The sequence below is a fragment of the Chanodichthys erythropterus genome, chromosome 11 (assembly GCF_024489055.1).
Source record: "Chanodichthys erythropterus isolate Z2021 chromosome 11, ASM2448905v1, whole genome shotgun sequence".
In the NCBI taxonomy this organism is placed as follows: Eukaryota; Metazoa; Chordata; class Actinopteri; order Cypriniformes; family Xenocyprididae; genus Chanodichthys; species Chanodichthys erythropterus.
This window is the reverse complement of record NC_090231.1, coordinates 28,111,275-28,123,310: the sequence shown is the minus strand read 5'-3', so window position 1 is coordinate 28,123,310 and position 12,036 is coordinate 28,111,275. Positions and strand designations below refer to the sequence as shown.

At 44.3% G+C, this 12,036-nt stretch overlaps 1 protein-coding gene across 4 annotated transcripts in view; it reads left to right on the top strand.

Annotated features, from left to right (window-relative positions):
• Nucleotides 1–12,036, top strand: part of cep89 (centrosomal protein 89) — a 97,870-nt gene that overhangs the window by 74,527 nt on the left and 11,307 nt on the right. The window contains exon 20 of one of the 4 annotated variants that reach the window (XM_067402259.1): nucleotides 8,545–8,662. The exons of the other annotated variants lie outside the window; for them this stretch is intronic. Within the exon in view, the coding sequence (XP_067258360.1) occupies nucleotides 8,545–8,554 (10 nt within the window). The 3' untranslated portion in view covers nucleotides 8,555–8,662. Of the gene's footprint in view, nucleotides 1–8,544; nucleotides 8,663–12,036 lie in introns of those variants that run through there. 4 annotated transcript variants of the gene reach the window in all.

Genomic DNA, 12,036 nt, shown 5'->3' with positions numbered 1-12,036 from the left:
CACCTGACATCAAGGCTTTTGATGCCGCCATACCCCGCGTAGAATGGGCACGGACATTCAGAGGAGAAGGCTGTCCGGCCGCATCATATGCAAGTGTGATGGCCTCGACCACCCACTTGCTCATCCTCTGCTTAGATGCAGGGCCCCCTTTTTAGGGGACCCATAACAGACAAAAAGCTGATCAGTCTTACGCCACAGGGCAGCTCTGTGGACGTAAGTATCCAAGGCCCTCACAGGGCAGAGCAGATTTAGTTTTTCCTGATCCGAAGATTTAAAAGGAGGAGGGCAGAAAGCCTGGAGCACAATGGGACCTGGAACGTGGGTAGGGACCTTAGGGACATAGCCCGGTCTAGGATGCAGGAATGCTTTCACCATTCCTGGAGCAAATTCAAGGTATGAGGGAGCAACTGACAGTGCTTGTAAATCTCCTATCCTTTTCAGAGAAGTGATAGCAAGTAGAAAAATAGTCTTTAGAGTGAGGAACCTCTCAGGAACCTCCTCTATTGGTTCAAAGGGCGCCTCGGCCAACCCTTGTAAAACCACGGCCAGGTCCCAGGCCGGAACCCTTGTGCGCACTGGAGGCCTCAACCTCAGTGTGCCACGGAGGAAGCGAGTGACCAGGGGGTCTCGACCCACCGAAAGGCCACCTACAAGGGGAATATGAAAGGCAGATATAGCCGCAACGTAAACCTTTAACGTTGAAGGGGATAGGCCCTCCGAGAACTTTTCTTGGAGAAATGTAAGCACGTGGCTAATAGAGGCGTGGACAGGGTCCACATTAATACGTCTGCACCAGGCAGAGAACAGATTCCACTTGTATAAATAAAGCTTCCTCGTGGCGGGAGCTCTGGAGTTTAATATGGTCTCCACAACCTCGGTTGGGAGACCAGCATCTACGAACCTGGCCCCCTCAGAGGCCAGGCCCATAGTTTCCATAATTCTGGGCGGGGGTGTATTATCCGGCCGCCCGCTTGTGACAGGAGGTCCTGTCTGAGGGGAAGCTCCATTGGGGAGCCGTCTAGTAGGGACACTAGGTCCGAGAACCATATTCTGGTTGGCCAAAAGGGAGCCACCAGTATTAGGCTGACCCCCTCCCGGCGTACTTTCTCCAGAACTCCCGGGAGCAAGGCGATCGGGGGAAATGCATACAGACGCCGCCTCGGCCACGTCTGTACCATGGCATCCAGCCCCAGAGGTGCTGGATGGGTGAGGGAGTACCAGAGTGGACACTGGGTTGACTCTCCCGAAGCAAATAGGTCGACTTCCGCTCGACCGAAATTTTTCCATAGGAGATCCACCACTTCTGGGTGAAGTCTCCACTCCCCGGGCCTCGGGCCCTGCCTCGACAGGGCGTCTGCTCCCATATTTTGGCGCCCTGGGATGTAAGCTGCTCCCTTGGGCCCACAGGAGGATCTGACGGGCCAAGTAATAAAGTTGGCGAGACCGCAAACCCCCCTGATGATTTATATAGGCGACCACAGCAGTGTTGTCCGTGCGGACCAACACATGATGGCCTCTCAGGTCTGGGAGAAAGTGTTTCAATGCCAGAAACACCGCCATCATCTCCAGCCGATTTATGTGCCAGGAGAGCTGATGGACCTCCCATGAGCCCTGAGCTGGATGGCCACTCATGATCGCCCCCCAGCCCGTGAGGGAAGCGTCTGTCGTAAGCATTACGCGACGACCAGAAGTCCCCAGCACGGGTCCCTGGGACAGGAACCAGGGATCTTTCCACATGACCAGAGCACGAAGGCATCGTCGTGAGACTTTGATCATGCGAAAAGGATTTCCCCTCGGGGAGAATCCCCTGGTCCTGAGCCACCACTGTAAGGGTCTCATGTGCAGGAGGCCAAAAGGTATCACGTTGGACGCAGCTGCCATCAGACCCAACAGCCTCTGGAACTGTTTTACAGTGAGTGACTTGCCTAACTTCACCCCTTTCATAGCCATAAGAATGGCACTCACCCGAGCGGGAGACAGATGTGCCCGCATCGTGGTGGAGTCCCAAACTACCCCCAGATAAGTGATAGTTTGAGCCGGAACTAGCACACTCTTTTTTGCGTTGAGCCTCAGCCCAAGCCTCTCCATGTGACGCAGAACAACATCTCGATGCTGGACTGCCAGTTGCTCTGACTGAGCTAGAATCAACCAATCGTCGATGTAATTCAGCACGCGGATGCCCTGAAGCCTTAGCGGGGCCAGAGCCGCATCCACGCACTTCGTGAATGTGCGGGGTGATAACGATAGGCCAAACGGAAGAACCTTGTACTGGAAAGTTTCGCCCCCGAAAGCAAACCTGAGGAACTTCCTGTGAGAAGGATGGATGGACACATGAAAGTATGCATCTTTCAGGTCTATCGCCACAAACCAGTCCTCGGACCTGATCTGTGGGATAATCTGTTTGAGTGTAAGCATCTTGAACTTGAGCTTCTGGATTGAGCGATTTAACACGCGTAAATCTATGATAGGACGTAGTCCTCCATCCTTCTTTGGAACAATGAAGTAACGGCTGTAGAAGCCTGACAGCTTGCTGGGAGGAGGGACCCTTTCTATAGCTCCTTTTTGCAAGAGTGTCATAACCTCTTGTTCCATCACCAGTGACTGCTCGGGGGTCACCACTGTGGGAAGGACCCCATTGAATATGGGCGGGCGAGACCCGAACTGTATTCTGTAACCCTTTTCTATCATGAGCAGCACCCAATTTGATATATTTGGAAGTAGTTTCCACTCTGCCAAAAAATCTACTAAGGGAACCAGTCTCTCGAGACTGGTCTCTGGTGTTTTTTGAGCACTTGGCTCGGTGATCTGACACGGCGCGCCGGCAGACAACCGAATCAAGTGGCCGGCCCTCCTCGAAGGACCGGCGGGGACCGCCGTGCCCTGACGCACACTGGGTGGCAGGGTTGACGGACTGTCCCCCTGAGGGTGCCGAAGGGAAGCGGGGATTAGATGTATTTTTTCCCGGCTTCCTCCGGAGGGGACCACCCTCATTGGGTCCTGACCCACAGATGTCAGGACCGCTTTGAAGCCTTCCTGGCGATGATAACGGCCCGCAGGTCCGTTTTACCCTTGGAAGGCTTCTTGTGAGCGGACCGACCCGGTCCCCAAGCTGTTTGTGGGGGAGCTCGAGTGGCCACGCTCACTTTCTGTTGCGCTCTGTGGTGCGCTGAGGAGCTCGTGGACGGCCGAGGCTGCTCCCGCTCAGCAGCCTCGGGGGGAATAGAGCGGCGGGGGATGAACCTCTGGAACGCCGCTGATTGTTTTTTCACCTCCTGGAACCTCTCGACGACTGTATTTACAGCGTCGCCGAAGAGGCCCGCAGGGGACAGCGGCGCGTCCATAAGGGCAGCTTTGTCTCGCTCCCTTATGTCCGAGAGGTTCAGCCACAAATGTCTCTCCGTAGCCACCAAGGCTGCCATAGACCGGCCGATTTCTTTGGCCGTCTCTTTGGTGGCACGGAGAGCGAGATCAGTTGCCATCCTGATCTCTTGAATACAATCATGAGTGGCCTCCCCGCTCTCATCAATCTCCCCCAGCAGGTCTGCTTGATATGCTTGAAGCAGCGACATGGTGTGTAGACATGCCGCCGCCTGACCTGCTGCCGTGTATGCTTTGCCCACCAAGCTTGATGTTGTTCTTAAGGGCTTGGTGGGCAACGTCGGGGCTTTTAGTGACGATGCCGACTCGGGCGAGAGATAGCCCGCAAGCGTCTCTTCAACCCGGGGCATCGCCGCATAACCATGCCGTTTCAACCCCACTATATTACTATATACAGACGTTTGGGGGCTGAATACGCGGTGCTGCACGGGCCTTTTCCACGACCTCGACACCTCGGTGTGGAGGTCCGTGAAAAACGGCAAACCCCGACGCTGGGGTAGCGACCGAGCGCTCATCTAGCTTACTTTTTGGTTTCGGTTCTGCCCGCTCTGCTGGCCAATCAATCTTTAACTTGGCCACAGCCCTGGGCACTACCTCCAGGAGCTCCTCATATGCTGGGGAAGAGGATGGCGGGTCCTCTTCCCCAGTCTCGACGCTCACCACATCAACCTCCTCGGAGGAAGAGAGGTGAAGCGCCGGTGTCTCTCTCCGGGGGGAAGAAACCGCAACGCGTGCTTCCACCGCCTGAGAAGAGACACTGGGGCTGGCGGGTAAAGGGCGAGATAAGGCTGGGCCCGTCTCAACCCCCTCCGCCAGCTCCATCTGCGAACCCCACGACAGTAGCCGGCGCTGCGCCTCAGCAGCAGCAGGACCCGACCCGCGGGGAACGCTCGCCGAGGCACCCTCCTCGAAGAGTGCTCGGCGAGATCTCAACACTCTGAGGGTTAGTCTCTCGCAATGCACACAGACAGCTCCCTCGAGAGCTGCCTGGGCATGCTCAACCCCCAGACAAAAAACGCACATATCATGTGTGTCCCCGTCAGGAATGTATCTGGGGCAGGGATGCACACACTTCCTGAAACGTTTTTCCTCCGCCATTACAATTGTCTTATTTATATATATATATATATATATATATATATATATATATATATATGTGTGTGTTTGTGCAACTCTTGTCCTCAGACGAAGAGATATTGTAGTGATATGGGACAAACAACACCAAATAAGACAGACAAGATAACATAGAGCGCTTTCTTGAAGACACAGAAGCTAGCGTGCTCTGCATCCGGGTATGCTTTATAGTTTCCTGGTCCGTGACATCACCCGTCTCTGACGTCTCGCTACGCGATTGGTTAGATACATGAGTGCTTCAGTGACGACATCACGCAGAAGGTTCCCAATGCGTTACCACGCAGCGTCGACAGTTCCCACGAAAGGGAATCACATTGTATTTGATACAAAACTAACTAGACTTAGCCAAATGGGGGAAAAATCATAACTAAAACTATTTTCATAGTATTAAATTTTCTCCAGTCTCGCTATAAACCCATTCAAACTAACTGCATTGGTCACATTTTTTTACATGACGCACGACCCAGCATACCTGGTTAAAAAAGTCACCGCTCACCACTGATATACAGTATACAAACCCGATTCCAAAAAAGTTGGGACACTGTACAAATTGTGAATAAAAAAGGACTGCAATAATTTACAAATCCCATAAACTTATATTTTATTCACAATAGAATATAGATAACATATCAAATGTTGAAAGTGAGACATTTTGAAATTTCATGCCAAATATTGTCTCTTTTTGGATTTCATGAGAGCTACACATTCCAAAAAAATTGGGACAGGTAGAAATAAGAGGCCGGAAAAGTTAAATGTACATATAAGTAACAGCTGGAGGACCAATTTGCAACTTATTAGGTCATTTGGCAACATTATTGGGTATAAAAAGAGCCTCTCAGAGTGGCAGTGTCTCTCAGAAGTCAAGATGGGCAGAGGATCACCAATTCCCCCAATGCTGCGGCGAAAAATAGTGGAGCAATATCCGAAAGGAGTTTCTTAGAGAAAAATTGCAAAGAGTTTGAAGTTATCATCATCTACAGTGCATAATATCATCCAAAGATTCAGAGAATCTGGAACAATCTCTGTGCGTAAGGGTCAAGGCCGGAAAACCATACTGGATGCCCCTGATCTTCAGGCCTTTAGACGGCACTGCATCACATACAGGAATGCTACTGTAATGGAAATCACAACATGGGCTCAGGAATACTTCCAGAAAACATTGTCGGTGAACACAGTCCACTGTGCCATTTGGCGTTGCCGGCTAAAACTCTATAGGTCAAAAAAGAAGCCATATCTAAACATGATCCAGAAGCGCAGGTGTTTTCTCTGGGCCAAGGCTCATTTAAAATGGACTGTGGCAAAGTGGAAAACTGTTCTGTAGTCAGACAAATCAAAAATTTGAAGTTCTTTTTGGAAAACTGGGACACCATGTCATCCGGACTAAAGAGGACAAGACAACCCAAGCGCTCAGTTCAGAAGCCTGTATCTCATCTCTGATGGTATGGGGTTGCATGAGTGCGTGTGGCATGGGCAGCTTACACATCTGGAAAGGCACCATCAATGCTGAAAGGTATATCCAAGTTCTAGAACAACATATGCTCCCATCGAGATGTCGTCTCTTTCAGGGAAGACCTTGCATTTTCCAACATGACAATGCCAGACCACATACTGCATCAATTACAACATCATGGCTGCGTAAAAGAAGGATCCGGGTACTGAAATGGCCAGCCTGCAGTCCAGATCTTTCACCCATAGAAAACATTCGGCGCATCATAAAGAGGAAGATGCGACAAAGAAGACCTAAGACAGAGCAACTAGAAGCCAAGAACTGGACAACATTCCTATTCCTAAACTGGAGCAACTTGTCTCCTCAGTCCCCAGACGTTTTCCACACAGTGGTAAACATGGCCTTGTCCCAACTTTTTTGAGATGTGTTGATGCCATGAAATTTAAAATCAACTTATTTTTCCCTTAAAATGATAAATTTTCCCAGTTTTAACATTTGATATGTCATCTATGTTGTATTCTGAATAAAATATTGAAATTTGAAACTTTTGATCATTCAACACATCATTGCATTCTGTTTTTATTTACAATTTGTACAGTGTCCCAACTTTTTTGGAATCGGGTTTGTATATGTATTAGGGCTGTCGATTATTAAGGCATTTAAAGCACCCGCCCCGCTCCAGACCTATCATCTTACATTTCATACAGTTGATTGGTGATTAACATGAAGCAGGGCAACAACTCACTGCATGATGGAGCTTATAGCATGTTTTTAGAATGCCCCTAAAATTCCTGTATGAGTTTTTGTCTCATATTTATATCTTACGATTTATATTACACAAGTAATGAGCACAATATCACACAAGTGCTGTTATGCCTGAATGCATGAGTGCAAATCTGATACTGATTTTAAACAACAGTTCAATAAAGTTAATATTGTGTTATTTTAGACACAATATTGTCTGTTTTTGCTCCGTTTTGCCAACAAAAATATTACCTATAAGCCAGAGCAGAACTGATCACCATTCATGTGGTTTAACTGATCAGATAGCTATCTGTTTTGTTAAAACTGTTACATTTACACTTGGCAACATAGCCCTAAATGTTTTTAACCAAAATGAATATAAATCTAATCTTGAATTGAAAATCTTGAAGTGGAACAGTGGTGTTTCTGAATGAATCTACATTTTGAACAAATCAGTTGGGTGTGTAGGAAACTCAGAAGCACAGACCAGGAGACTTGGGTGTATCTTCAGTGGGATTTTTTATTGAGAATGTGGTGTTGGTCACTGCAGTCATCAAGTCCAACTAAAGGTGCAGTCACACTGCACTTTTCGTTACATTGACTTCCATTCAAACGCATACGAATGCGTCAGACCGGAAACGCAAGCTTGTGCGAAAAATTTTGCATTTCGCTGCATTCCAAAGTTCAAGTTTGGTGAACTCTGAAGATCAATTCGTCACGGCATGACCTCTTGGCTGAATTAAAAGAATTATATTTTTGCAGTAAAGTCGAGTAGGTTCTACATTTTTACATTTTAAATGTATTACTTTAAGTTATGTGTTGAATTCATGTTTATAAAAAAGACGCTGTAGACCGGGACCTCATATCACGACCGTTACAGCATCTGAAAAAATTTTGCACATTCAAAGTCTAGTGTGACCGTGGCTTAAGGCAGTGATACATTGTAGTTTATATACATTTTAGGGGGCAGTGCTCAGAAATTGAGACTAAGCACCTTAAACAAAACAATGAAGTATACAGTTATAGCAACCCATCCCAGACTCTGGAGCAGGGGTCAGCAACCTTTTTGTCATGAAGTGCCATTTTTAAGTTTCAGAGTTAATCACTGTTATTCATGCATTTTAACTGATCGGATAGCTATCTGTTTTGTTGAACTGTTACATTTACACTTGGCAACATAGGCCTAAATGTGTCTATGCAAAATGAAAATAAATCTAATCTTCAATACTCACACTATATGCAAATTTAACGGAGTTAACGTCAAAGAAAGCAGGATATGAGCTTCATTTTATTAAACATCAGCCAATTTCAAGATCAAAGACCTCAATTGGAGAGAGAGAGCAGCGTCAGCACTGGTAAGATAATTTACTTTTAATGAAGATGACTGTTTTGAGCTTCAGGATGTGACGCTGATTTCAGTACCATTTGCAGCAGTTAGCACATCGGCTTTCTGAATGATGTTCAGCTGCTCCTCTGTGGCGATGCATGCTGCAGTAATGCTGTCTTATCTGGGTACCAGGAGCCATTATAATGCTCTCACATGTTCAGTTTTTTACTATTTTAGGAGGAATGCGGTGGTGCCCTCTCAAAAACACTATGAGGAAGAAACCAAGTATTTCCTATCTCTGACATTAGCCGTTCACCAGTAAATTACAGCTTGGTTGATCTGACGTAGATTAAATGTATGGCATCATTCAAAGAGGCTTTTATACACAATGACACAGCAGAATGTACCACAACCTCATTACTTGAATTATTACTGCTCCCATGAACCTACTTCCCTGTGCAGCATTCTCAAAGTACTCTCCCATCTCTCTCATTTCTTTTTTAATCTCTTCTAGAAGTCTTTGATGCTAAAACCAGCACGGTCAATACTGGTCTCTCTCATCTTTCATCTCCTGACGTTCAGCACTGAGACGTGTCACTTCTTTCCTTCACTCCCACTCACGCCTGTCTCTCCGGTCCTATTCCCTCTCTCTTTTGGCAACTGGGTCATGAGAATGAGAGTGAAAGCAAACACTAGCAATCGATCAGATGGTGAGAGAAGGACCTGGAGGAAGCACAAATTAAATTGAATTATCTGAATGATTATTATTTTCTATTTTCATGTATTTAAAAAGGACAATTTTAGAGAAGAAAAATTTTATTAGCCTAGAAACAGTTTCTTCTAGTGATCGACCGATATTGATTTTTTTTTAGAACCAATACCAATAGTTTGTGTGTTTATGTGCCCGATAACCGATATACAGAACCTATATTTGTTTACTGTTACTTCTGTTTTTGACACAATTACAACACCACTGAACTGAACAAACCATTTTATTTATAACAATCACTCCCTCCTTACATAGAAAACAATTCTTATTTAAAAAGCATCAGCAGCAACACTAATGCAAAATAAATGTAGAATGTCAAGTAATCTTCATTTATATAGCGCTTTTCACAATACACATTGTCTCAAAGAAGCTTCACAGTGACAATAGGAAAATTATTATCGAGCTAAAGTTTTTTTAAAAATTGTTAATTATTACTTTAGGGGACGCTTAAATGACACCTTTCCTACTGAAAAACCGAATACCTTTAATGCATTCTTGCTGTTCATTTACATGTTTAGTCTATAGGTTTGCATGTTTGATCTATGCGAACTGGAATAATTTGATAATGTTTTATCTATACATAAGGAAAGGGAAGGAGGCCTTCTCATGGGATAGTTTAGTTGACACTGTTATCGTCATTGTTGTTATAATCATGTCTAGATGCAGATCCTTCATCTCATCTGGATACGGCCTGGATCTGGCAGGTTTAGGCAAACCTTGGGATAAACAGAGAGAGACTAATATTAGCATAGACACCATTCTTCTTATGATGTAGCGAGTACATCAGGTGTTATGGGAAGTGTTCCTGGTTCCAGCTGACCTAATCTATACAGCCTAACAATTTAAATGATTTGAGTTATAGAAGTAGATAATGTGTTATGTGTATGCAAGTTTAAACAGATGTGTTTTTAGTTTAGATTTAAACTGACAGAGTGTGTCTGCTCCTCAAACAGAAATAGGAAGACTGTTCCAAAGTTTAGGTGCTAAATAGGAAAAGGATCTACCGCCTGCGGTTTATTTTGATATTCTAGGTATTATCAACTGTTCTGAATTCTGAGATCGCAATAGACATGAAGGACAATAATTATTTAAGAGCTCACTCAGGTACTGGGGAGCTAAACCATTTAGTGCTTTGTATGTAAGTAGTAAGACTTTAAAATCTATGATTATGTTTAATAGGGAGCCAATGCAGTGTTGACAGAACCAGGCTAATGTGGTCATACTTCCTGGTTCTAGAAGGACTCTAGCTGCTGCGTTTTGGACCAGCTGTAGTTTGTTTAACAGGCGAGCGGAACAACCACCCAGTAGAGTGTTACAGTAATGTAGCCTAGAGGTCATGAATGTCTGATGTTTTCAAATGGAGAAAATAAATTAAAGACAGGAGTCATATCAACTGCAGAAATGTAATACTTCATTTTAAACTACAGTTTTAGTAGATTTATTAGCTGTTTAATAGGCTAAAGAGTGAAGAATAATTAGCTGGATAATGTTAACTGAATAATATTCTCTGGAATATTGGAATATAACAAAAAAAAAAACATCGTATTTTATTGCATTTCTCAACTGGTATGTTATATCAGAATTATTAATAATGTTTTTGTCATTCTAAATTATGAAATATCTGCTGACAAAGCGCTAGGAGATAAATAATTAATTTCCATAGAGTTGTGTTTACTTGGATGTTTATTAGTGAATTAATAGTTATATAGTAAATGTTTATATAATTACGTGTTTTAAACAAGTGAATCTTGTTAAAAGTTACATGCGGTGACCGTACTGGAGAATTTCCTGAGCATCAACCCGCTGAGTAAACAGCAAAATGCAGACGACTTCACGAGACTAATGATAAGCATAGACAACAGAAAGAGAATTAAATTCAGCGCTTTTATTTCCAACATGTGCTCATTCATGGCTGCATTATTTAATTCATGCAAAGTTACATCTTTATTGGGATGGATGTGACGGATTAACTTACGTGACTCCGTGAGCTTGTCTCTGTTTGTTAGAGACAAGCTGCATAAACTAGCTACATTTCAGGCATTTATGTAAGACATCTAATTTGTGCATTAATGGCTGTTATGTTAAATAAAGTTAATTACAACAAAGCAGGTAAGTATACTTTACCTGTGAATGCCGTTGTCTCGTCTCCCCTCAGATGCGCTGTAATGGCGATCCTGTGCGCAATTCTCAAAACACCCACAAGATGGCAGCATTTATCGGTAAATACAATATTACAAAACCGATATCCAATTATGGTAAAATGCTCAAATATCGGGGAAATATCGGTAAATCGATATATCGGTCGATCTCTAGTTTCTACCGATGTTTATTCCTGTATGGATTGTTGATGTACACTGATCAGAATCTATGCAACCATTAATATAACAGTTTTATCATATAATTTGATGATGCTTTCAGTTACCAATTAGAGTGTAGTATTCTCAGCTCCATTTTCAGCACAGAAAATGCACAAAAGTTTGATGGGCTTATACATTCAGATGTGATATTAGTCTGTCAGACATGTCTTCCCTACTGATCTGTCAGTCTGTGGGTTTATTTGTCCCTCACATCTGCTCTCTCTGCATCACTCTGTCCTACTGTCTGTTCCCCTGTCTGACACTATTGATCAGCTCTGACCCACCCACTGGCTGCAATCTCTCTCTGTTTCTCTCTCTCTGTTATAAATCTCTAAGGTGACAGGGGCAGGATAGCTGTGTGCATAGATAAGGCCTTGTTTGACTTTTGCTGAGACAGCACAATATGTGATGAATAGAGAGGAGGAAGGAGAGAGAAAAAGGGCACCTGCAAGGAGAAATAAAAGTCTTGAGGTGAGAATTTCATTAGGTATTCAAGTATGCCTGAAAACAAGATGAAAAATGAACATAGCCATATTTACTTGATTCTTTGTCAGGATGTGAAAAGAACAGCCTCGGGCACTATATGACAACACATCAATGACAAAATGATGTATAATATTCAGTATTAGGACAAATCTCCTAGCTTGTGGTGGTAAGAGTAAAGCTAATGGCCATTCTGGCCATTTTGTATTAATGAATGAATGAGGCATTTATATATGAGATGTTATCTGCGTAAACCCATAAAGGCAGGAACACACCAAGCCGTCGGTCGGCCGTCGGGCAGTTTTTCTTCGAGAATGCCTTTAGAATATAGATCTAAGGTGAAGTGAAATAAATTATGACAGTGAAATAAAAAAAAATATATATATATAAGTTTAAT